At 52.4% G+C, this 27282-nt stretch overlaps 1 protein-coding gene across 2 annotated transcripts in view; it reads right to left on the reverse strand.

Annotated features, from left to right (window-relative positions):
* Positions 1 to 3883: 3883 nt before the first annotated feature.
* PCDH19 (protocadherin 19) overlaps positions 3884 to 27282 on the reverse strand; it is a 60079-nt gene continuing 36680 nt past the window's right edge. For both annotated transcript variants that reach the window (XM_029997150.1, XM_029997149.1), the window contains exon 5: positions 3884 to 8786. In XM_029997150.1, coding sequence (XP_029853010.1) covers positions 8197 to 8786 — 590 coding nt within the window. In that variant the 3' untranslated portion in view covers positions 3884 to 8196. The remainder of the gene's footprint in view (positions 8787 to 27282) is intronic.

Below are 27282 nucleotides of genomic sequence, written 5' to 3' on the forward strand. Positions count from 1 at the left end.
ATAACAGCATCCGTCGGCACGGGCAGGAGAGCCGCCTGCAAAAGGGGCTGGGGAGCGAGGGCGAGGTGAGGAAGGCAGAGATTTGGGGCTGGAAAGGGGAAACCAGCTCTGCCGCGGCAGGGGAGCGGGGCCACGCTGGAGCCCTCTGCCCTAGGGGTGCAGGGACCCCCTGCCCCAGCTACCTCCACGTTTGGGGGACGTGAGCTCCTACCAAGCAACACCCACCCCTCCTGTCCGGGAAGCTGGGAACCTTTGCACTGAGCTTCTCTCTCTTGGAGGTTTTATTATTGTAATTCCTTTTTATGTGGGCCTTGGAAGACAATTCGTCACTCTCAGGCAGCACAGACTGGCCCCTGCCAAGGCTGCTGCTCTGCTCCTGCGCCGTCTCCCCCTAAAGTGCCGGGCCAACTTTGAGTTTCTTCTGTCCTAAAGCTTTGCAAGGGATCAGACTCGTGTTTGTCTTGGACCCTCTGCTGCCATCCCAGCCACCTTCCCTCGCCCCGGGCAGGAGCACCTGCAAGCGGCACGGGACCCGTGGCAGAGGCTTCTGCAGGCAGCGATCCCCCTGCCCATTATTTAACTGCAATCCAGCGACAATTTCTCTTGGGAAAAGCTTTTAAGCTTGATCAGTGATGGGGTTAATATTGTTTGCCCTGTGTCTCAATTTTTTATCTGTATTAATGGAAAGTGCCACGGCAGGGTTTTCTACAGCAGTACTACGGTGGTGCTTTGTTGGTTGGTTGGGGTTTTTTTGTTGTTGGGTTTTGGTGTTGTTTTTTTTTTTAAACCCTGGGTTGCAATGACTGAGCACGCTGCAGCACAGCAGCTACCAACCAGGTCCCCGCAGAAGCTGCCCAGACAGCCCCACCAACGGCACGATGTCTACCCTAAAAGCCCAGAGTTTGTCCCCAAAGAGCCATCCTTCCTGCCGCAGCCCGTTCCCGCGGCCGGGAGCAGAGGAGGGAGCTGCGCAGGGCCGCGCGCGGCAGCAGAGGTGAGCTCTATAATTGTACACCTGCCTGTGTTTGTTCTCTGATGGCTCTTCGGGGACGCTCGGTTACATCACGTTCAAAAGAAAAGGACAACAACACAAAACAAAAACCAGATGCAAGTTAAACAAGTGGAAGGCCCGCTGGGGCTGCCGGTGAAGTTGGACTCTGGTTTCTGCCCCAGGCGAGCGACTGCAGGCAGCTATACGGCAGGCAGCCGGTCCCGCGCCTTTCCCCACCGGCACCACGACACGGGAGCAGAGCCCAGATCCAGGAGCAGGAGAAATGCAGGACAGGGACCTCCACTCCCCCCTTCCCTGCCCTGCCCGCAATACTCTGTGTTTGCGGAGCCCTGCTTCAAAGAGAAGGAAGTATATATATATATTTCTGCTCTGTGCTTTCAGGCCTTTGATCCCCCCAATTTATTTGTTCTTGTCTTTGTGGACTTAACAGTCAAAGTGTATGATAATTCATTGCTCGTTAATCCAATTTGGCTCTATTTAGATATTCCAGTTTAACATCAAATATAATATAAAATAACGTCCAGAAGAAACAGAAATGAGATCCATGTCTGTGAACCAGCTCTGAACCTTGCCCAGAGACGGCTGGCTGCTTTCTTTGCTAATTTATTCTCTCTCGGGCTTCACCGAGCCGGTCTTCATGGCTGAACCCCTCACGGCAGCCGGGGGCACAGCAGGGCAGGGGGCTCCACACCTTGGGGTGCAGCACAGCACCCCTAGAAGCTCTGTCCCGCGGGAGAGCGGGGACAGCCAGCCGCTGGCACAGCCCCAGGGACCCTCTCCTAGGGATGCTGGCGAGCTCACGGACCGCGGGCCGGGTGCCCCCAGGTCTGGGGCAGTCCTGGGGGGCAGCAGCAGCAGCAGCAGCTCCCTGGGGAGCCCAGCCCACCCGCAGCACCCAGCTCTCCGTTCCGACCGCTCGCGTTTATCGGCCACGCGTGGCACGGACCGAAACCCGCAGCCCAGCCAGGGAGAAACCAGCCTGGCCAAAGCCAGCCCAGCCCCAGGGACCTTGCCGGAGCTTGCGTCAGCTCAGGATCTGGCCCTCAGCGCAAGGAAGCCTGCCGAGCGGTAAGATTTAGCACACCCTTACGGGCCAGCAGCGTTTCCAGACAGGCACGCTTGAAAGAAGAATCCCTTTTTTATCTGCAGCAGACTCTCAATCACGCTCCCTCCCGCCGCCCACCTCGGCCCTTCCTGGCACTGTTATTTATGCAAACTCCAATGCCGCCGTTCCCGCTGCCGTCTCAGCGGAGGAGACGCTGCAGCTCTTTGGGGTGCGCCGGCGGGGACGGAGGACGGGGGAGCACGGCGGGGACGTGTCACCGACCTGACATCTCCGAGCCCCCGAGCTCACCGCGAGCGGGAGCCCGCAGCCGGCACAGCGAGCTGACTGGCGTTGGAGGGGGTTTATTAAATTAGGAGCGAGCCCAGCGCCCGCAGGGTCCCGGCAGGTTCTGGGCGAGAGCCGGGCTGGGATGTCGCAACGGGGGGGTTCCTCCCTCCGGGGAGGTTTCAGCCCCGTTTTGGGTCTGAGCCTGCGGTCAGCCCGTGCCTGGCCCCAGGGCTGGGGGTCTGCATCACCCCACTGCCAGCACCCCCTCCCCGGTGAGCCCCACTGCAGCCTGGGCAGCCCCACGGCCGCTGCCTGCCTTCCTCCACCGACCCACCGCTGCTGTTCGATGGCTCGCTGATGCCATTCCCCCCCCCCCCCCCCCCAAACCAGGGTCAGTTCCTACCTGGGAGGTGAGCCCACCGCGCTAGCGCAGCGCCGGCGCGGGGTCCCCGGTGCAGCGAGGGGCACGGCTCGAGGATGCTGCGACACAGCCCGCCGCATCTTCAGGCACGGGCATCGGTCTGCGGCAGCACCGCCGCTCCCCGAGCGGGCTGCAAACCTCCAGACACCCACCAGCCTCCCCCCCCCACCCTCCACAGCCTGGTTTTATTTCCTTTTGCCCACCTGCCAAACGACTCACTAACGAGGGGGCAAGCAGGCCCCGGGTCGCGGTGCTGGGCTGGCTGCGAACCGTTGCCCAGGGTCCCTGTGCCGGAGCTGACCCCCCGGGGCCGTCGGCCAGACCCCGGCCGCATCGCTGGAGCCTTTACCGCGGGGTTACAGCGGTGGGGGGGCCCATCCAGGCGTGGTTAACCCCAATCCTCGTGTGCCCCAGCCATGCGGGGTGGTACTTGGGCATGCAGTTCAAGCATCTTCTCGCCGAGCTTCCCATGTCACTGCTCTCGTTCCAGTTCCACCTTGGTATCACCTCAGCTGAGCCACTGAACCAGCAGAAGCGGTCAGGAGAGGGCATTTACACCTGCTAGCCACAAAGCGCTCAGATACTCCGAGCGTAAGAGCGGTCCTTGAACAGACCATTAATTCAGAGGCAGTGGATGCTCCTCACCATCTTCTCAGAGCCTCCAACGCGCCCTCCTGAAAACCCAGGGAAAATAAGTCTTCTCTACTGTTCCGCGGTGGAGAAGCGTGCGTTGGAGGGGTTTCCCGCCCGTGCCTGCCCTCCTCGGAGCTGCGTTCCCCCCGAAAGGCGAGGGGCCGGCGGCGCGAAGGACCAGCCCCGTGCCCAGTTTCGTGGGAGCGAGGAGAGGGGCCCCGCCACGGCCAGAGCCACGACGGGGGCTCAGAGCCTGCCCACCCCAGTGGGTCACCCGTGGGGACAGCGACGTCCCCTCCTGGGGGCCGGGAAAGCTCTGCCTGAGGTTTGCAGCCTCTCGGGTGCCGAAGCGGATCGGCTGTGGGAGAAACGGACGGGGAAAGGGCTGGGGTGGCACCCGGGGGACCACGCGGGCACCCGGCCGCGCGCCGGCTTCTGCAGGACCAGCACCTGGAGCCCGTCAAAGCAAACCCACTTAGGCGTATTTAACCAAACACTTACTTTCCATTTTATTCAATAATTGCTTTAATACTAAAATGCATTAGATGCTCAAAGCAGAGAAAAGAAAAAAATCACATTTAGGTGGAAAACAAAGTTCTCATCAGATGAAAAAAACCCAACGTGGCAGGTACACCATTTTGAAACAGAATCGTAATAATTTAATAAAGCTGCTTTATCATCTTCATAAAATAGACAGAATGGTGATTCTTTTTTTTTCCTTTTTCCATTTTGTTGTTTACAATGATTCAATCACTGTGAAAATGTACATAACATACATATCAGCATATACAACAATTTATTCTTCATATACTCGGCAACGGAGACACCATGACGAGACGTACCGCGCTCAGTCCCGCGGCGCCGGTGCCGCCGCCGGCTCTTCCCGCGGTGGGAAGGCACCGGCGTTACGGTGCGAGACCCGCGGCTCGTACCTGCCGCCCTGCAAGGAGGCGCGTGCTGCTGAAAACCAGTTTGCGTTAGGTGTGTTTGAAGGTTATATCCCAGCTTAGATCAGCTGAACGTCAGCTGACGCCGATAAAGGATCCGTCTCAGCAGTGCTCGCAGCGGGGTCGGCTGGGCTTCTCCCCAACGGGTACCGCAACTCACAGGTTGGATCAGAGATTACCCATAGCTGCGAGAGCAGCTGTAGCAACAAGATCATCAATTTTCCCCAATGACAGACAAATGTGTTTCCATTCATAATTAGATTTTTTTTTTTTTTCCCCCAAGAATAATTTCAACATATTCATCAGACAGTGTGTTCTTTACAAAAGCAACTTGTTTCCTATTTGGAAAAAAAAAAAAAGGAATTCACTTCTGCACAACGTGTGATCCACAGGCCACCTCCAGCTTCACAACAAACAGGGAACGGCAACAACCTCAGCAGGATGGTGCTCGGGGGGTATTTTTCCAGCCGTCGGTCGTCCCCCCCCCCCCCAGCCCTCCATCATCCCTCCCGGCGCAGCCCTGCAGCCCCGAGGGTGGGAAAGGCCGGGAGCTCCCCAGGGAGCAGGGAAGGGTCCCTGGGCCAGCACAGGGTGGGTTCATCCCTCCGGGTCCCCAGCCCCGGGGGCTGCTCCAGGTGGGGTCCTCCTCACGCTCGGGGGAGAATCGGTGGTGGTTGCTGCTCTCCTGGATAAACGGGGGATAAACAGGGGAGCAGAGCAAGTTTGCCTGAAGGAAACCAACAGATCCCAGCGATTTTTCCTAAACCAAATCTGAGGACAGGTTTAAGTTATTAAAAAGCACAATAATTACATCTGGAGCCCTCCCAAACCCTCCCCCCACCCCCCGCCCACCCTGCAGCCTTGAACGTTTTTGCATGGCCAGTTTTGATGCAACTAGGAAAAAAAAACCAAGACAGACTGCGATTTGCCCGGGAGCCCTGAACTCATCTCAAGTGACACAGAGGGACAGTGACAGGAGTAGCAAAATATTCAGGAGAGGGACGAGGCGGCAGAGCCGGGGCCGCTCTGCGGCTCTCCCCTCGGCCCCGCGCGGCGAGGACGTGCCAGGAAAGGGCCCCTCGCTCAGCATCCCTGGCTGCAGCCCGGGTCAGCCCGGAAAACTGGTGTTTAAACGATTTTCTTGGAGGCATAAGGGTTTACTGACCTCTTTAATGCCCCCTTTTAATACAGAATTATTTCACATTCCTTCTCGGCTGTGCTTTTATTCAGAGTGGCAAGGAACGTTTCCTCTGGGTAAATTAGAGAAATGTTTCTATTTTATTTTTTTCTTTCTTTCTTCCTTTTCAGTTAGCATCTATTTTTCATCCAAAACGCCGGGCTGGTGGTGGTGGCAGCTCCGCAGGCAGAGGGCAACGCTCAGCAGAAATTAACAGCCAGCGCTTTTCGGGCAGCTGGGGATGATGGTGGGGTGCCCGGGGACGGGGGGGGGACCCGCGGTCCCCATCCCTGCGATGGGCAATGGGGGGAGACGGGTCTGATCCTGCCGGAGGTGGGGGGCGGACGATGGGGCCGTTGCCCTGCGAAGCCAAGAGGATCTGACAGACGGGGCATCGCAGGCTCTGTCGCTCAGCAAACACCTACGAGAAGCTTCCCCCCCGCCCAAAAACCACCCAGAGCTGACAAAAACAGGTAACGTCAGAATAAACCCAGCCTAACAGTTACAGAAAATCCAGTTACTCCAACAGCCCCAAGCCAGCCCCTTTCTTCTTTGCTTGTGTTATAATAATACACACATTTGGGGAAAAAAAACAGAAATAAATGACAGTAGTAACAGTACGCAGGCAGGAAATACTGCAGGAACAGAAATAACATATCCCTGAAAAATGGGCTCAAACTCCAGAACAGAGGGGAAAATCCCCGGTTCGCTTTCGGGAGGGATGCAGGACATCACGTTAATGTGTGGGATGGGAGCTGAATGAGGTAGTCATCAACACCAGCGAGGGAAGCGTCACAAGTTTCGTTAAGACGACCGTCTTTTGTCGGTTCTCTCCCAATTCCTGGCCCTAGCAAGCGGCAGGGGGAACAGACTGACTGCGGACCTGTCTCGGACCGGCTACGGCTTCAGGCAGGATCAATTTGCCCTGAAGAAACAAATGGCTGGAGCTTAATTTTATTTTGAGGATAATAATGACTGGAGCTTGTTTTCTTGTTGACGTTTTTAATTTAAATAAATCAAAGTAACAAATATTTTATCATGATATGTAGACCTAGAAAGACTATTTCTCTAGAAACCACTAATTTCAACTTGCTGGTACAGCAAACATTGGCAAGAGCTATATATTTTCCCTTCCATAATCAATTTTAAATTCTAGGAAACATTATTTACGGTAGGAAAATCTGTCCGGTGAAGGGTTAATAATAATCATAATAATATGCTAACTGAAATCCTCCTACCTTACTCATACCTCACTGAGGAATTATCACTGCAAGAGAGCAGAGAGCTGTGAAACCTCTTCCCTCTCTCCCTTCTACAAAATGGCTATTAAAGTAGCTCAATTTTAAAATCAATTTTATATGAGTAAATTTGTACCCACACAAAGTCCTTAATTATGAGAAAAAATAATGAATTGCTTTAATTTTTTCTCCATTAAGAAGGCACATTAATTGAATTAGTAGTGTTGTTACATATCACCTGTCTGCCCCTAAATTAACATCACTATTGCTCATTCCATACTTATTTATGATGCAGGGATAGAAAGAAATCAGAACAGTCTAAAATCCATGCCACGATGACATACATACACACACGTACTTGGCATCATCGTGACTGGGAAATGCTGACTTGGAACTGTGTGTCTAATTGAGAAGGTAATTTAGATCTCTTAAATAATTCCATCACTTTGACTTGGAAATGATTGGAGACGGGGGATATCTAAATCTAGGAAGTGGAAAAAAACCCAAAACAACCAACTTCCGGAAAAACTTTCCATGCATTGCCTTGAAATTATGCAAAAGAAACGGATGAGGGAAAAAGTTCAGTACAGTGCATCCAACAATTGCAATCCAGGCAGAATTTTCCCCAAAACGTCTTCCCGTAATGCCCTGTCACTGCCCTGCAAGAGCCGGGGGAGGCCGCAGGCGATGGTGGGGGCTGGAAGAAGCGCTTGCTCCACCGGGTCTGAAAACTGCAGGTTCCCCAAAGTTTAAGTAAGATGATTGTGATTTTTTTTATTTTTTTTTTAAGCTTGAAAGCCTTTTGCCATCACTAGACATACAGTAATTTGCAATATCAAATACAATAATAGTACAGATAAGCATGTGACAGCAAAAGGATTCATAAATGCAGGGGTGTCCGTAGCAAAATAGCAACATCTTCAGATACAAACAGCCTCGTGTTGGGCGAATATTAAAACTCACCCGACTGTCATTTTGAACAGTCGCACACAAGAAATGGCCGCTATGTTGTCTAGACTACAAAACCGCCGGGGTGATTACCAAAGATGTCCGAATAAGGAATTTGCCATTCGATTCTTTCCGGGAATGGAAATTTATCTTCGTTTTGAGATATAAAAATATATAAACTCCGAGGAGGGGATACCGAGCGCTCCCGAGGACCAGGGGGGTCTCGCCTCCGCCCCCCGCCACCCACCGCCTCCCGGCAAAAGCAAAACACCAGCTACTTTGCTCCGGCTGCACACCCCTGCTGCCTGTTGAGACAAGTGGGATTGTCACATTAACGATAGCTTCATTTATAAACAATACATTTAGGGAAAGCTTTTAAATACAGCAATCTGTGAACCATTGGTAAGCGATAAAAACAATCTGCGCTGGGAGTCGTGCGGTCCCTCATCCTCCTCCTCCTCCTCCTCCTGCTCTCGCCGGGTGCCGCTCAGAGGACGATGTCTTTTAGTCTCCGGGCGCCGGGCGAGTCCTTTTCCCGGCGTTCCTGCAGGAGCGGGTTACCCTCCTGCCCACTGCTCTCGCTGTCCGCCCCCCGGGGCTCTGCCTCGGTCGGCCGGGAAGGGCCACTGTTCCCAAAGGGCTCCCGTTCCCGGTTGCCGGCGCAGTGCCCGGCGCCGTACGGTGCCACCGGCTTGCCGGACAAAGGGCTCTTCAGGTGGAGGGGCGAGGTGACGGGGCTGACGGCCTCGCAGCCGTTGCCCGCCTCGCGGACGGCACCGCTCACCTTGGGGCTGCAGGCGGCCGGGTCCACCGTTCTTTTGCCTTTGGCGCCGGCGAGCCGCTCGTCGGCGAGGGGCTCGCCGCCCTCCTTGCCGAAGGTGGCGAAGGTCCTTTTTGTGCTGCAGTCTGCGTAAGGCTCCGCGTCCACCGCCGTCGCCTCGATGGAGAGGGTGATGACGTTCCTCCCGTGCTCGGGGGATTTGGCGCGGCTGGGGACGGCGCCGCGGGGCATCCAGCACCTGTCCGAGTGGCCCAGGATGCGGCACTCCTCCCTGCAATGAAATCCTTCGCTCTGATCTGCGTGGAAAAAAACACGAGGGACGGTGAAGCGGGGAGCCCCGACGGGGGTGCCGCTGCCCCCCACCTCCCCAGCCTGCCCGGGGCGGGGGAGCCCCCGCCGAGCCAGGCGCTGCCCGTCGCTCCCACCCGAGCAATGGTTAGCCTACCCCGAACAGCAATCGTTTTTAAGGCAAGGCTCGCAAGAGGGATTTTTGCTGCCATTTCTCTGCCATTTCTCTGCTGCTCTAAAGACCGGAGTTCCATTTCCAACAGGTTGCGCGTCATCTGCCGCCGCCAGACCTGCAACCCCGGGAAAGGAGTTACGGCCGCGAATCCACCCCGCCGGGTCCGTCCCGTGCGTCCGGCCGCTCAGAGTCAGCAGTTTCTGGGTTTAGTAACCAGCGCTAAAAGCCACCATGTTCTAAGCTTGGTTTGACGTGACATTTAAGCTTGACTTTTTGCAGACGGGGGAAGGGAACAGAGGGAGGAGGGGGGGTTCTTTTTTTTTTCTTTTGGTGTATATGAGTGTTTTAACTTTTTGCTTAATCCCTACTGACCTCCCACACAACAGAGGCTTTATAAATCTCCAAGACTGCCCACTCCACTGAAGATTAAATGTGTCATTCCCAGCGCTGGGGCTTTATTCATACAAGAGCAATAAAGATCCCTTCTCTCGACTCGGGGCTGTCCCAACACCACTTTACAGGGCTGAAATATGGAGTGGTGGTTTAACCCTTTCCGAGGACCCTCCATGCCCCGGTCTGAGGGCTCCCAGGCGGGTGCAAACCCTCGTGCCCGGTGCTCGCACGCATCCCCGCGCTGCCGGCCGACCCCGAGGGACTGCGCGGCCTCACCTCCCCATCGCGGACGGACAAACTGGGGCCCAGGGAGACAGCCGGGCTCAGCCAAGCGCAAAGCTGGAAATCAAATCCAAGAGTCTCAACATCCCCAGCTTTTGCTGAGCATCCGACCGTGGCTCCCGCCAAACACCGCAGGCTCCCGGCTGCTTTTCAGTCTCGGCTTACGACTTTTCCTTCATTTGATAAGAACTTGTGGTTGCAGCTAGCCCTCATAAAGCACAACCTTTCCCTACGCAAAGACGTAGCTCCTTCCTATCATAACCTATATACACACAAAGCAGCATTAAAGCGCTAATGCCACTGCCCATACGAGGCTGCGCTCGGTCGGTGCCGCTTTGATGGATCGAAGCCTGCGAAGGTGCAGATTCAGCCTGGGTTTGCTTCCCGTCCATCTGCAAACCGTTCATTTTGATGCTTTGTACATCTGTGTGCATAACCTCCGCTCCTCAGACACATTGGTATTTCCACCACATTCGAGCACTAGGGCGGCTGATAAAAATTCTCAGCACATAACACAATGCACCAAAATATGAGCAGCTTAACACTTACAGAGAATAAACGAGTAAAAGGCAGACCTCAAAAAAAAAAAAGGGGGGGGGATTTTTTTTTAAAGGAGAAGAAGCCAATTAATTGAAAAATCTATGGGTAAAACATTAGCTTTTTCTCTACATCAGAGCGGCTGCCCGGTGGTGCGGAGCGTGGCGCCGTGTGGCTGTGTAGGAGGTCTGGGTTTCGGCAGTCGCCTTTACAGCAGTTTGAGAGAAGGATGCTCTGAGCCTTACATGCAGAACAACCTGCACCGAGATCTAAAAGCCCATGCTCTTATACTTTGATTCTGTTACTTTCAAGTACTTGAGCAAAATAAAAAAAAAGAAAAATTGCCCAGAAAGTGTTGCTGTCTGCCTATTTATCCACAGCTTAACTTCAAAAGGGTGCTACAGGCATACAAAGTTGTGTAGTCTGGCTGTGATAGCAGAGGACTTGGTGATGGCTGGAGGGGCTACAGAAATATCTTGGGTTCTCATCCCCGATGAGACACTGATTTATTGTGCTGTGTGACCTTGGGCGTGTTGCTGGAGCACACATCGCTTCAGTCTCTCCACAAACATGAAACGCCGGACCTGGGTGCGCGCTGGGCTGGCTGGTCCAGCGCGGGAGGGCACGGAGGGAGCTGCTGCTCCTCATCTTCCCCACCCAGCATCACGGCTCAGCCCCACATCCACAGGACCACCGCAGCTGAGGTGAGCTGCGCTCCAGATGGAGCACAGGCGGGTTTGTCTTGCCTTGACCCATTTATTCCGAGCTGGCACACTTTACAGTTAAAAACAAATCGAGGACTTCACTGATTACTGCACTGCAAGTGGATATCCTCCAACCCTAGAAAGGGACCCGTGCTTTAAGAGCGGTTTTATTAAAGACCGCTGGCGTGGTGCCTATCTGCTGGGGAGATGATCGGCTTTGGACACCAAGATGCTTGTCTACAAGTCACACCAGCGGCAGCTGAAACGCAGGCAGGGGAAGAGATGGAAAGCATTACGTTAAATTATACTGTTTCCATCTTTTATTTTATGAAGGGAACGTAGCAAGTACGAAAGACGCCGGGTTGACAGGCAGAGGGGCAGGAGTCACCATCCATCCACAGACCTGAAGGCAACAGGTAGCTCCACGGCACATTCTGCTTCCCTGCTCCTGTCTCCGCCACACATCTCAGCTTTGGTCTGCAGAGACCGCATCCCGCAGCCAGAAACCATCCTGCTCTCGGGGACAACACGTGTCCAGGCTGCCCAGCCCAGCCCTGAGCTGGCAGCAGACCCAGGGACCAGCACCGAGCCCTGAGCAGCCGCCGCTTCTCCATGGCAGAATGAGGATCCTCAGCTACCCACCCATCACTGCCTTGACCCTGTAGCTGATATAAAATACTATTTTGACGGCACAAGCGCGCCCCGTTGATACGCACGACCACCACCCCGCTCCTCTGCTATCCCAGGTCCAAAGAAGGCAAGCTCAGAGGGGTCTGGGCTCCTCCAGCGGGCTGATCCCAGGGCTGTCACCTCGCATCCTCCTCCTGCGCAGGAGCAAACGCTGCCCCAAAGCAGAGGCAGGCACGGAGCCGCCGGGCACCGCTCCTGGCGCTGCCCTTTGCAGCTAGGTCTGACTCACCCAGCCGTAACGGCACCCAGGACAGTCATTCACATTCACAGGCTCTTTATTGTACTGTTCTGTCTTGTTTTTTACCACTTTTAACAATCGGAAATAGGGCGACAGGAAATTTTTTTACAGCCCTAGACCTGCCCTAGTCAATACGACTGTTACTGTCTGCACTAAAAAATGTTCTTAATGCAAGGAGCAAAGCCCAGGTAATAACCACCGCACCGCGCACGACGTGACGAGCGGCAGGCAGCCAAAGCAGGCAGCTTCCCACCTCCGCACCCGAACGCGCCGACGGCGGGGGGCTGAGCAAGCTGGCGTCAAACTACGGCCCGACGGGGCCGGGCGAGAGGCAAAGGGAGGAAGAAACAACGGAGGGGGAAGCGCTGGGTGAGCAACACCACAGCTCCGGCACCGCTTTGCACAAGCCACGGAGCAAATGCCTCATCCTGGACAGGAGTCCGCAAGGAGCCCGGCCGCCCCGCTCGCCGGAGGAGCCCGATGCACTGGGCTGGCTGGGAGCCGCCGGCTGGGACAGACTGGGGAAGGGGAACGCCACGGCTCGGGGCTTTGCAAGCCACCCTCAGCTGGGCTGGGCTTTCTAACGAGCCGAGCGCATCGCACAGACGCTGCGGAGAGAGTCCTATTGCGAATCTGGCTGCAGGGACACCCGTGTCACACGCGGGCTGGCCAGAGAGATGCTGAACTGCTCGCCGGAGCGCGGGTGCCACGCACGGGCGATGGCTGTGCGGTGCGGCACATGATGTGTGCAGGTCCCGCAGCAGCGATGTCCATTTTTCAGCCAGTCTGCCTTCACCCAGCACAAATCCAGAATCTTGTTTCGGAGGAGCTTAGGGCAGGGTCGCTTTTAAAATGTTCCCCAGGTACAAAACATCCTGGCGGAACGCTTGCCATCGAGAGGTGAGCAGTTATCCTGCAGTCAGGCTTGGCAGAAAAAATGTGTCATTGCTAAACATATGCTCCCAGATAGCAAATATGAAATAAAATCAAACCAACAGCCACCTCTGGAATAAATATGCTCCTCAACGAGTACGGCAAAACCCACGTTGAGCTCCAGATTTCAAACCTGCTCTACTTGCACCTCGGGGGACCGGCACAAAGGCGACTAACACAAGCCCCAGCCAGCCCCGTGCGCTGCCTGCGGGGTCTGAGCCAGGCGGGGGGGCTGCAGGGAGATCTGGTGGGAGAGACACCACCACCCGCAGCTCATCCGCGGGCAGAGGCACGGCCGTCACCGCTGGCGGGGAACGGGAGCCGGGGACGAGGGCACAGGGAGACGAGAAGCAGGGAGGTGACGTGGAGCGCTGGGGCTGCCCCAATTCCCAATTCAATCCCACCGTGAACGCTCTGGGCCAGAAGAGCGGGGAGACGGGACGGATGCCTGAGAGCCGGGAGCCGAGAGGAGCCCAGGAGGAGCTGGCAGAAGAGGACACGGGGTGGGCGCTGGAGAAACAGAGCCTCCAGCTCCCCCCTGCACGGGGCCTTCTCTCGTTAAAAGGAAGGATTAACGAACGTCCGCGGTGTACAAGTGCTTTCGGTCTCCTATTCAAAGCCCGCGTACCTGCGGCAGAGCAACACGAAGCCGATGTGCAAGGTGCCCATTCAGCTCTCGGAGCAATTGAATTATCTCCAGTGGAATCGCAGCGCTGGCCAAAGAGACAAAGTTAAATCGTAGCAAGGTGCAAGTGCCTGGGAATGTAATATTCCTGATAAATGGCCAGATGACATGTGCTGTTATACAATCTAAGGTGCAATTTGGGCGATGACAATAGTCCCCGGAGTTTCCATTTTCAAACAGCCGCTCAGTTCAATCCAATCCATGTCAGAGCAGCTTTGCCGAGGTGAGTAAGTAGAGCTCGTTTGTGCTATTACATGGGGAGCAAGGAAAAGGAGCGGAGGAGTCGCTTGAAAATGAAAAATAAGAAAGAAAAGGGCGACTGGAAGAATCGCAGCCCGGCTGGGACGTGCACGGGGCCGGGGGTGCGTGGGTGAGCGTCGTGCGGAGCGGCCCTAGCCCAGAGCCCCCAGCCCCGTGCCGGTGCGGGGCAAGTGTGCCCGTACCTGGGCCGGTACCGTAGGTACCCTCGTGCAGGAGCCTGGCTCTATCTCCACATTTCGGTGTTTTCCTCAGCAACCGTATGATTATACTGTAATCACGATGACACTGCTCCTGGGTACAGCAAACAGCACGATCATTAAAAAATTCATTTCAAAATCTTCCTGGAAGCTAATAAATTTTACAGCAGTTTCAATCCTTTCTCATTGCAACAAAGAAAAGCTTAGTTCCAGACAAATTAAAAGTAAATTGATTGCCTTAGGGGAATCTATTCAAATATCACTTTTCCATGTTAGAAATCTCTTCCTGAAACAAGAAGAGGAGAGCCAGGGAGAGCCAGCACAGGAATGATGTGGAAAAGCAAATCATTAAATCTCAGTTCATGAAACCAAGGGGGGTGTGGGGGAATGAAACTTAAAATAAAATGCAAATGTCTCACTGGGGTGCGGGCCTAACATTTGTGACGGAATTTATGAATAATAAATATGAATAAATAGTAAACATGAAGGGATCAAACACTGCTGTTGATGTTTACTCATGGTTAGCCATCTTTCATGGACAATGCGCAACTGCATTATTTAACACTCCTCTTCCAGCTACTTTGGGGTTTCTTTTCAACTCCAGCACCTCAATTTTCTCGGGGATGTGTGCCACAAAGCACGAGGCACGTCCCCGAGCCCCCGTGCAGCACCCACCACCCTCGGCACGCCGGCGGAGCCCACCTCCCCTCCACCCCACCAGGAGCAGCCGTTCCCGGCTCGGGAGCAGCGATCCACCGCATTACACTCCAGATAAAATAATAAGCTCAAGCAAAATACAAACAGTCCCCAGCCATGGTTCATCATTTGCTTGTAAATTAAGACTCTGCACCTCTCCCTTATCTCCTGTAATAGCATAATATCAGGAAACAAGAGGTGGGGAACAGTGTATTATATTTTTGACCTATGGGCTTTTACAGAGCCTTCTTCGCCTTTCCTAATAAGAAATCTCCAGTCAATGCAGGAATGTAATCCTGGCGTGGCTTCCCTTGCACAATGCTCGGAGGATACTAATAACCAGGGACAGTGACAAATGCTCTTTACTGCAACGAGGAGCCTTTCTTTTCCTCTCTTTCGCCATTGTTCAGGATTTATGCAAGCTAAAAAATGCTGTATTTTTAATCCTGGATTGTCTGTCCCGACACAGGAGGTCAACAGTGCTTGGACAAAGCAAATGCCTGCGAGGAATTATTTTAACGAAACAAGGGATGCGAATTAGACTAATTTATCAGGCAATTGCTGATAAGGACCCATGGCTGAATGCAGCTCACGGGCAGTGCTTCTGTAATGGTCAATGGAGAGATGCGACAGGGCTCGCTCCCGGCTGCTGCAGACACATACAGCTCCCGAGAAGCGCCGAGGACCCGTACTCATTTACACCAGTCGGGGTGTTGGCCCATTCACCTCTTCTCCTGCTCTGTATTACCATTAATAACGCCTTTTCTTCTGCGGAACGGTCCCTGTGTCAGGAATGAAGCCTGACCCGCCGACGCATCTGGGGTGCCTGGCTAGCTACGCACCGGAGGGCTAAGGATAGGTTTGGTGCAAAAGGTTTCCTCTGGAAAAACGCCTTCCCGGGCACGCCAAAGCCTTTGGGATGAGAAGGTGGCTGTGGGAAGGAGGGCGATCACCCAAAGCAAGAGGAGCTGGGTTTTGGGCACGCCGTGCGCTACAGCGGAGTCAGACCCAGAAGATAGTATGGGCTGGAATGCAATTTAATGCTGGCTGCCCCCCTTTATCCAGGACTGTGGGCCAATCCCCACCTCATTCACAAGGCAAAATTAATTCCCTTTCAGAGGACCGGCGGAACACAACATTTAAACTCCAATTAATCCTTTTCTTAAGTGGTCCGTAGAGCTCGTGCTGGCCCCTGAGCGGCGGGGATTTCACCTCCGAAACTTCGCTACTCATGCCTCGATACAGGGCTCATTAGCATCCTAACTGCTGTTAGGATGCAGGATCCGGTCCTCGGAGAGGAGAGCACTCTGGGATCCGGTAGACCTTTTCCATCTCAAACCATTACGGCTCCGTAATTCATAGGCACAGCTCCCATTAATGCTAATGGCAGTTACTGTGCTGCCTGCACGAGTGCAGAATACAACCCTTTGACTTCATTACTGGAATTCAATTTCATTAACACTGGATACAGAGGGATTGTCCTAAATACACTCTTTCTTATATTTTTTTCATGTTAATGTAACCATTTGAGTATATTATACCCTGCAGAGATGGAAACATTTCTAGTCTGTTTAAACACATTTCCCACAATTGGGAGCAAAACTTTGTCTCCGTTTATGCCTTTGACACCAGCTGCCTTCCATTTAATGGGACTTTAGTCGCTAAAACAAATTAATCCAAAGGTTACTTCTCTCCGCTATTATCAAATCCAAAACAGACAAATTCACATATTCTGTCAGGGTAACGCAGGACCAGTCAGGCAGCCCCATTCCAACGGCAGCAATAAATCGAATTATTACCCTGTCCCATTCAAAATTAGCCGTTGCTCAGAAAATAGCTACTCGACGATTCTGATAAAAATCCAACAAAACAGAAATTACAGTTGGGGGAGATAAGAAGCAATTCGCAGCCACTTGTACCAGGCCAGCTCCTGGTCTGTCGGAGCAGCATCCCTGCCCTCGCTGCAGCCCTACCGATGTACACCCCTTGGGGGGCTCACGGCGAACGCGTTACCGCAGCCAGCACCTCCCTTGGCCAGGACGAAGAGGAACGAGCCATCGTCATCCTCTCCCCGCAGGGATGCGGAGGGCCAGGGTGCTGGCAGGAGTGGGGCTGCAGGTGAGACCCCCGCCTGCCCCCTCCCGCGCACCCCCCCAAGGCGGCTCTCCCTTCCCTGCAAGGTTTCTGGTGCTTCCACACAACAAGTGAGAAATAAAGGAGCCGAGGTTATAAACGCTGATACATAATTTACTCCTATTATCAAGATTAAACACATCTTTGCATGCTTAGCATAAAACAACTGCCTTTCCCCAGATTTCTCAAGGACATGCATAAACTTCATTATTATCTAAATAATCAAAAGAGTATTTCAATAGAATATTTAACTGTCTGCCTACTGGAAACTCACAGCCTTAATCTAACACTGATTCTCTGTTGTCCTTCATGTAAATATTGTTGGGACGTCAGCCAAAGCCTAGGGAAGTGAGCTTCATCTTGGTGGATGGGAATCTCTCGTGTCAGATACAGTCAGCCTGACTAATGAGACCTACAGCTTGCCAAAACCTACAGCCTCGCTGTCTGTTCCAGCCATTGAACGCGCTCAGAAACCCAGTGGCACCAGCCCAGCAGTCTACAGATCCCAATCAACTATCAATAGCTTAAGTGTAAGTGATTGTGTATGAAGTACGAGCCAAATGTGTTTCCTTTTTCAGTTTTAGGACCTCCAGTATTGTTATTGCACCAGTAATGCTTGCACGGAATTAATCATAGACGTACCCACAAGGCAAAACATTATGAGAAGCTCTTTGTACTTTCTAAAAGTGCACAGCTCTGAAGAGCGGAGGGAGCTGGAAGGCTTCCCAGCACGATGGGGCGTTCCCCACCATCGAGAGATAGCTAGGGAATTTTTCCCCCCTTTTTTTTTTTTAAACCAAAAGCGTTGGTTGCTGGCCAACTCTCATCATGACATTGACCTCTCGCTCCTCCACCCTGGAGCCTGGCGTTATCCCCTCCGTGGTGTTATACTTTAACTCTTTTTCAGATGAACACGGGGCTTTTCCATGCTGGTGGATCCTCTCCTGTGAAGCGCAGGGATGTCCCACGATGAGATGCTGGCCTAAGGTGGCAGATGCATCAGAAAATCCCAGAGGGAACTGGGATGGCCATGAGGAGAGCTCTGCAAAAGCTGCTCTGCATTGTCCAGCATCCAACAGCACCCGTGGTCTGATCCAGCACCATGACTCACGGCAACACAAGGACGCTCCCTTTCCTCTCTGCCCTGGCCACGGATCTACACGGAGGGCTCAAACGAGGCTCCAGCTCCATGCCGAGGAGGGATAACAGCGATGCCAGGGAAACACCAGCTGGGTTAGGCTGGCCCCATGGCCACCAGAAGAGATCACAGCATTGACAAAGCTGGCTGGGAATCTGGCCCATTTAATTCAGCCGAAACTTCATTCTGGCAATTAAGTTTACCTTCATTAAGAGAGTGATCATAGTGTATAAATATACACATAAAATTACTATAAGGTCAAGAGTCAAATCTAAAATCTCATTATAAGCCTAAGGAAATTATATTACCTGCGAGTCATGGACAAGCTCAACTTCCAGCAATGCAGGTGGGGTCCCATCCCATCCCGTCCCGTCCCGTCCCATCCCGTCCCGTCCCGTCCCGTCCCGTCCCGTCCTGTCCCGTCGGCCCTGCAGCCGCGGCAGCGAGATGGAGAACAAGCCCTTGAGTTTGTCTGGGGCTGCAAACTGAAGAGCGGTGGGGAGATGGCTGAACAATGGGAATAGAAAATAACCGTATTTCCGTGACCTGTGTAAGTACTGCAAGGAAAGCAGCCGGCTCCACAGCTCCAGCCACGCTGATGCCAACCCGTGGGTGCCCGGGCGCCGACGCCGAGTCCGACGCGGGGGGTCTGAACGCCGCCCTGGGGTCCAACGCAGGGGGCAAGAGGGTCCTGCTCCCCGAGGCGGGCTGCTCCAGGGCTGCCGGAGCATGGCGGGCTTCTGGCCCAAACTCTGCCTGCGCAGCCTCCGACGATTTCCGATTTCTCCGAGGCGCGTTTCTGCAGCGCTGCCCCGAGGTCAGGCTGGATTGCGTTGGCTCCTGGCCCCGGTTCACAGGGCTGTCAGCTAAATTGCACCACGGCATCGTTACTCCCGGTGATGGTGTGACAGACAGACAGAGCCCAGCTGGATTTTCAAAACCTAAGCATTTTGCAACACTGACAGGCAAGGAAAAAACCCCACCAATCCACAGCCCTCTTAGTCTGAGCAGATTTTATCTGGAAATACCCAAAGCTAGTAAGTATAAGACCCCACAAAGTCATTCCTCCCGAACCATTTTTCTGGCCAAACCTTTTAACTGTCACTGGGAAATAAAGAGCGATAGGTACCAGCCCCAGCCAGCGTTACCCGATTAGTCTAGTCCCCACCGCATCCTCAACGCGGCTTTTCTTCAAAGGGACAAAGCAAGGCTGAAATGACTGATGTAATTTGGTGCTTTCAGAGAGTTAGCGTGAGGAGAAGAGTCAAGTTCATTACACCGGAGTTCACCACGGGGCTGCAGCAGCCGAGAAGACGCGGCCGGTGCTGGGGCTGAGCCGCTGGCCGGGCACTCGCTTCTGCAGCAGGAGCACGAGATGCACCATAAGCGGGTAGGTTTAACCCAAACGTGTCCCTCTGCGGTGGGAATCAGCCTGATTTTCCCCCCGAGCACAAGAAGGGGGATGCAATGGGAAGGCAGGCAATGCGGTCCTGCAGTAATTCTGCTGGAGCCTGTCTACAGGGATCCACCCTCGCTGTCTGCGGCACACAGATGTAATGCTGCCTCTTTGCCACTGCACGCTCGCCTCATTTCTAAAACACTTACACATGCAGCATGCATTAGAATTAAAAAACCATTAAACCTCGGAAAGGAAAAACTTTGACAGGATGTGTAATATACTAAGTATAATTAATTAAATTGGATGAGGCACTGGGGGACGAGAGAAGAGTGGATGGAGACTGTTCTTGGAAAAGGGATGGTAATGCACTAATGTTCAGTGTGTGTCATTAAGTAAGAAACAGCCTTGGAAGAGGAGAGGATGAGCGACGGGGGCTTCGAGAGATGGCACCAGCCAGTTGGGCACCTCAGATGCACAGCAAAGAAGGTGACAGCACGAAATGCGGCCAATTAGAGCTCTGAAAAAATTATAACGAAGGTGGAAAAGGCACCGGAGAGATGGAAGAGCAAAAACGGCATGCAGGTTGCTAAATAGCAATGCCCTACCAGCGACAGCCTCCTCCAGAGAGCTCCTCTTGCCCACCCGCCAGGGCTCGGGGCGATGGACCACCTTCACCTCCCAGCACCAGGCTCCTCAGGGCCAGCACGGGCATCGGGGCAGGCGAGAGGAGGTTCACCCTGGGAAGCCCCTGGCTCCCCGTGGGGTTATTCTTTAGTTATTCGTACCCCCAGGCACGGCTGCCCAGCGTGGGGAGCACCCTGCTGCATCCATCCCCCTTGGTGGGCGCCGGCAGCAGCTGAGGTGGGGTGGGAAGCGGCAACCGAAGCCGGGGCCGGGGAGGGAGCATCAAAGGCGGCCCCAGTCGACACAGCAAGGCACAACATGATGAGACAGCCACAGTCTGGCTGTTCAGCAGGACAAAGTTTTAACAGGCTTAACAACAGCATCAGCACTGATCATTAGGCAATTACAACTGCTGAAAGTTGACAAAGCACCGGGACCAAATGAATTATCTCCCCAAATCCTGCAGGCAGGAGCAAGGAAAACAGAAAAGTCATCGTCAACAGCCTCTGATAGCTCACCAGGTGCAGAAGCAGTAACTAAAAACCAAAGGGCTGCTCGTTTACTTGCTGTTTGGAGAGATAAAAGGGAAAGGCCAGGAAATGAGGTCTTCAAAAACACTCTCGTCATTTAGGGAGCGGTGGGAGGGAAGGTCCTGGAAACACTGATACAGCCAGAATTGCTCAGCCCCTGGGGACATCTGATTCAGCGAGGAAGGGACTGTGTGTGTTCGGAAAGGGAAGGCAGATTTTTGGCTGGGGGGGTTCACTCCTGAATCATACCCAGTGTGGTTACTTGCTCAATTTTGCACATTCCTGCACGGCAGCCAGCGCCGGCCAAGGGGACAGTTGTGAGTCCTTCTCCTCGAGGATGTGCCAAAACCCACTCCTCCAGGGATCTGCAGAGCTGAATCCACGCGGGACCGCAGTGACTCCCTGCTCAACTCCCTTGCAAACCACAGGATGCTCAGCTTTGTCACGCTGTGCTTCTCAAGAACAGCCCTTCACTTTGAGTGACTAGGCACGCTTTTAGGAAAAACATGCAAATGTGATTTAAAGACTCTAAGTGATACAGAATATATCACATCCCTTGGGAACCTGTTCCAGGGGGTAATTATTCTAATTCCTAAAATCATGCGTCTCATTTGCAGCTAGAATTTTCCAAGGCAAACCTCCATCCGCCAGCAGCCGCTCTGCGTTGTTCGCTGAATTAGAGTGGTGCTCAGCAGCAGATCTCTTCTCCCTGAGTTCACCTCTGAACACAGGCTTAGATGACCGATGTCTCACGCAAAGTTCAGAGCACATCCCCCGAGGATGCCGTCTCTCTTGGGTCCTATTTCAAGCCCAATGGTCTCAGCTGAAAGAGTCCTGCCGGATTCAACAGGCTCTGAGTCAGGTCCTAAATCTCCAGACACATGTTTGGAGAGCGTAAGCCAATGCCTTCAGCTATGCCCAGAAGCTCCTGATGCAGAACAGTTTGCAGAAAGCAAGGGGACATTTTTGCACTGACCAAACATCTCCTCTCCACCTGATGAGCCAGAGCTCGGTGGTCCCTGCAACGCACGTCTGCCCAGTGAAGGGCTTGCGTGGATTTTATAGTGAATTAATTGGACATATCTACCCAATAACAATGGAGGAAGACTGACAAAGCAGAGGTCAGGCAATGTGGGAATTGCAGGTAGAATTGTTCATTTTAATTACTTGTCTTCTTTAATATGAGGTTCCTGGATCCTACAGTGATGACTAACGGGTCAAAATATTTGCATGAGTGAATATAATTCCACAAAAGGACACGTGGCTAAAGGGTGGAACAGATACAGAATTTTCTTTGGATTTTACACGGGCATTACCACCGCAAGATGAAGTGACTTCCCAGACCCCGGCAGCGCACCAGAGGGGAGCAACCCTAGATGCAAGATAAGCATTTTTACGAGGCACAAAAGTGCCCAGAAAAAGCACGGCTGAAGGTGGAAATAAATGACGAACGAGGTAAAACATGGGTTACACTGGAGCTCTTTGTGTCTCCCCAGCACATGAACGAGTTGGATACAAGCATCACGGCTACCTGTTCTCCTGACAGCACTGAAAGGAAACAAAAGTTTGGAACAAGCCAAACGCATTGAATTTGCCTGAATAATTTAGGCTGCTGAGTTATCACGTGCTTCATGACTGTCATCGAGAAAAGCTGTATTGCAGAGGAAGGGTCTGTAAATCAATGCATCCGAGGGACCAAAACTAATCAGAGAGCGGCTGCAGACGCACCGCCTGTCAGAACAGACGCAGGACATGGAAGTGAGCCGGCGAGCAGCCCCGCGCTCCCAGGGATGGCTTCGCAGCGGCGGGCTGCGGGAGACGCAGCGAGGCCGGCCAGAGCGGAGCATCGAGGAGACAGGGCTCCCGTTGAAACATGCTGGTGAGCAGCAACGTCCGTGGCACGGATAACTCAGCTGGTAGACGCTGAGAGTGGAAAACAAGAAACAAAGTCCGGTATCTACATAGCGCCCACCCAGGGACCCACCTGGGTGTGCCAGACCCCCCCCCCAGAATGTGTTTATACCCTCCACTAATGCACCTACCGCTCCCAAAAACGCTTCTGGCTCTCTGACCTTTCCTGAACTACTACCATGCATGGTTTTGGCTCCGGGTTTCTAGCCAAATTCCTCTTCCCGAACCGGAGATGCCCCTTCGTAACTTCTCGCTGAGCTGTATCAAATCCAGAAGGGGAGTTAGGTGAATTGAGAAAGCCGTTCCTCTCACGGGGCGAATCCGGAGGCTCCTCGCCTGGCTCAGGAGCGGTTCGCCTATTAAACCAGCTGACTGGAGAACGTGCCCGAGCAGACGAGGCAGCGCCGTCTGCTGTACTCGCACCAGCTACTCTCCTGCCTCATGTCTTTAATGAAGCCGACATTTCCAAAGCAGTCCGAGGAAATCCAGTGCCCGACCCATTTTGGTTTGCAAGCAATGCAGACACCCACCTTCCTTGGGCTTCTTGCAAAAATTTCCAACCAACACTCTTCGCTCTTTCATTTTTCACATGAAACCCTGCAAGGACGACCACAAAACCTAGTCTCTCCAGCACGCACCCAGCGGAGCAAAGTCTTCTCCTCAGGAAGGGCCCGAAGCTCCTCGCCTTTAACCTCCAGGCGCTCAGCATCCCGCAGGACCCGGCACCCCCCTGCCTTGCAGCCAGCCCCCCCCTCGCCGCAGGGAACCTCCCGTGACCGTCCCCACACCTCCACCCGTGTGCCAGGGAGATTTGTGGCATACAGCTCTCGAGCGCTTCCGTAAGACGCAAGGTAGCATCTGTGGTGAAATCTCACCAAATGATCCAAGATAGTTTTCTCCAGCTGGGACTGATTGAATATAGCCTGGGCACCGGATGATGTGGGAAATCAGTCGTAGCCGAGCACAAATTGCATGCATAGAGGTAATTACTGCAGCACAAGGTTGGTAGCACCACTACCCACATGACAGTATATCTCAGCAATTTTCATTTCCTATTGCTTCAATTCAGAGAGGGTTTTTTTCATCTTTTTTTTTTTTTTTTTTTGTGGTTCAATTTTCTCCTTTTCCTACAGGGACTGATGTTAATCCAGGATTTCTTCAGGATAAAGCTCCGCTTTCACTACAGCTACTCATTCCACATATCCAGATGTCCTCCTACTTACTATACCCAGACCTCGAGCCCAACCCAGCTCCACCTGGCTCCACTTCCCTGCCCCAAGAGTGACTGTCACTGCCCGAAGGTGAAGCGACACAGTGGTGACCGCCGGTCACCTGCCACCGTGTGTTGTCACCCGCAGCCAGCTGTGGGTATCGGTAATGAAACACAACGTGCGAGTAGCTAATGAAGCTGGTTACAAAGCAAGTCGTTCTCCACACTTGACAAAGGGTGAAAATACAATAAGGGAAATGGAACAAAAAAGGGTTTCTGCTGAAAAATAAAAACACTAAGAGAGCTAATGCTGAGAGCGCGGAAGCTGATCATTACTATTACAGATACTCAGCAAAAATAGGGCCACATTATGCTTACTGTGATTATACACATTGTGGCTAGCATATATCTATAATATACTCGCTATAAAGAACTTTTTTTCCAAACAGACGCAGGGGTTAAATGCAGGATGGAAAGGGAAATCGCTGAGCAAAGGCAACACAAACCCAGCCAGAGCCTGGCACAGCCCTGCGCTCCTGCTTCCCAGCCCAGCCCGCTCCGCTGCATACCTGCGTGTCTACCGTGAGGAAAGGCTGCCAAACTTCTTAATAATTCTGTGACCCATTTAAAAAGAACTACTCTCTTACATTCATGTATGCTGTATGAGAAATAAAATATAGCGCTCGTGAGTTTTGAGTGGCAGCCCTTCCCTTAAGACGGATAAAAGCTGCAAGTTCTCTTTGCTGTTTGGTGCCAATTATTACCGAGTTTTGACTTATATATTATTACATAGATCATTTAGTAAAACAACCTACATACAAACCCAGAGGTATGTCTCCCTTCAGCAGTTATCTGCTGGAACCGGAGCAGTTTAGACACTCACCCACGTACACCATATTTCAGAGCCAGGTGGGCTCCTTCCCCTGCACCCAGGGGAGACGCAGTTCCCTGCCCTACAGCTCTCTGCAGCGTGCAAGCGTCATTAAGAGCGGTCCGAACGATTTATCTTCAGTGCACTTACAAAGTTAATTGCACCGCTTTTTGAGGGGAAAAAAACCAGGCACCCAACTTGTACCACCCCGTCCGGAGATGCCGGTCCAGCGCCGTACCCGAATCACCCCCGAGCCGCCGGTGCATGTTTCGATACGGCCCGTGCCCAGAAGGCTGCTCCGAAACTCGCCGTGCCACGCACCCCGTGCCCGCGGAGCTGAAGGTCAGCGCGCTGTTTGCGGTGATTATTCCTTTAATAAAGGGCCCTGTATTTTCCAGCGGCTGCAAAATTGATGCAGGTTGCCATGGTAAGCACACACTTTCCCATTTAGTAGAATAATAGACAGCTTTGTATAATTCACTGATTTCAGATGATTTCTCACCCCAAGAGCAAGTCGCTCAAGTTACATAAGTCACCTGTTGTTTAGTCAATCTGGCAATTTTAATTAGAATAAATTTTTATGATTCCTCTTTGCAACACTTAGAGCTGCTCTGCCACCAGAATGCCGAGATGTCTGTAAATTATGCGGGCTCCAATCACATCTTTTTTTGCTGTTTTAATTACAGTAACATTGCAGCATTAATCATGTAAGCCTCTGTTAAACAAGTAACAGCCATCCTCCATCATAATTAAAAAGAAAGGCCAAGCAAACAGGAGCCTTGGAGTTTACCATATTTCCTCTGAAAATTGTATTTTAACTTAAGAGTTTCACAAACAGTAGTTTTATTTGGCTCTAATTAGTGTTGTGAAGGAAACACCAAAAGGTTAATAAGAGATGGTTAGTTCGTAATGCAAGTTTCCCGGTGCCAGCCCCAGCAGTTCAGTCTGTTTTCAGAGTCATTAACGATGTAGATTGATTACAGGAGGAGATCAGGAAGTGCTGGCTTGCTGCGTTAGCAGAAGGTTTGGTTTTATTCATATACCTTCCCTACTGTTAAATATGATGGCCATTACCTTGACCATTTTGCTAGTCTTAACTGCTGTGAGACAGAAAGTGTTAATGGTTTCCTTAGAGGTTACTGGCAAAGGGAAAAAAAAAAGTTCACGTGAGCCTTTTTTTGGCTTGTTTATAAGGGAAAAGGAAGCTGCAATCTTAACTGAACTGTTTATTTATCTTAGAAATATTTGAAAACCCGAGTATTGTGTAGTGGTTTTGGAAAAGGATGCTTTGGGAGAGCCAGGGTTAGCACCGCCCCGTCCTTCGGCTGAACCCTGACACAGATCTTCTCTGCGAACCTTCTGCTTGGGCTGGAGGTTAGGAGCAGTTAACAAAACCGAGCACAAATAGAAGCTGAAGCTCTCTAATCAGAAATATCACTTGTTCACATCTCCTATAAATTGCTCTCCAGCCACCCAGCAAAAATATGAGTAAGCAATAACTAAATTTGACAAAATCTCATTAAAAAGTACAATAAAACACTAGAAACCCTCCAACTTTCTGGGTTGATCATTCATCCATTACAAACCTACACAACAGGGCACAGATCCAAGTTTTAATTTTCCTTTCGAAGTTGCCAAAATGTTCACATCTGGTGAGTGTTTTCTGTGCTGAGATGGAAAGGACTTGAGGATCTAAAGGTTGTAACTCCTGTGACCCTGGACCGAGTAACTTCAGTGATGGAGACACTGCAAGAATTATCTTTGATGGAAGGAACCTGCAAACCGATGAAAGAGTGCCAGGAATGTGGGATATATGATAATGCTTCTTCTGCAAACAAAGGAGGTTACACATCTGTTTGTTATTTAGTTCTGCTATTGCAGAAAGGGATTGGCGTTCATTTCTTGCTGTGGATATGGCTTCAGTGTCACCCCTGCCCCACCATCAGTTTCCAGCAAGGACTTCTCCAAGCTGTGCTCAATGCTACAGAGCTACGAACCTAAGGAAGAAGCAACGCGAGGGATCTGTCCGTGCCAGCCAGGGTGTCTGTGCGTGGATTAAACCTCCTGGAGCGACCGCTGCCCTGCTCCGCTGCGACACAACGCGGCGGTGAAGGAAGCTGAGCCCATCAGTGGGGCAGCCTGACCCGCTGCCCACCTCTGCCTGTCCGCATCGCCCGCTGAAGACGGAGCTAAGCACCGCGTACCTGGCAACAATAAGGGTCATCCTGAAGAGAGACTTGTCAGTCTGAGTGCTTGACAGCTTTTTTTCCAGTTCCATGCACTGGTCTAATGAAAGATACTACGTCCCCCTGCGAGCCTGGTTGGGCAACGTTAGCCGGAGAGGGCGCTTGGGGAGGATGGAGAGAGAGTGTACAAAAGCATCGGTAACCACCACGCAGCCATCCACGAGCTGACTTGGATGCTCAATACGTAATCATTTAAAAGCGTAGTAAGTGTAAGACAATCAACTCCTCTTCCCAAAGCCCAGCTTACCCGCTCATCAGAAAAATCCTTCTCTGGGAGTTCAAAGCACTGTGAGAAGCTGACTGCTCCCTCCAGGCTGGCCACTGCAGGAGCACCACTGAGCTCACTGAGGCTGCTTTACTGAGAGATCCATGCAATAATACAGAAATCAGAAGAGCTGTAATAATTGACATTGCCCTGTAAAGAAAGCTTACAGCGTTTATCCATCTTAAGGGATGTGCTGTCACTCGCATATGAATGTTATACTTTACGTCTTGTGCTGCAGATAGAAATACAAGAAAGTAGGTATTTTTCTTAATTCGTAGAAACTTCCAGAGAAATGCAGCTGTATTCCCAGCCGCCAAAGCCCTAGAATGTGTCACTTAGGTCTTCATGTACATACAACTCTGCAGAAAGGCTTTTCTGCAGAGTAA

This window comes from Aquila chrysaetos, chromosome 21, assembly GCF_900496995.4.
Source record: "Aquila chrysaetos chrysaetos chromosome 21, bAquChr1.4, whole genome shotgun sequence".
In the NCBI taxonomy this organism is placed as follows: Eukaryota; Metazoa; Chordata; class Aves; order Accipitriformes; family Accipitridae; genus Aquila; species Aquila chrysaetos.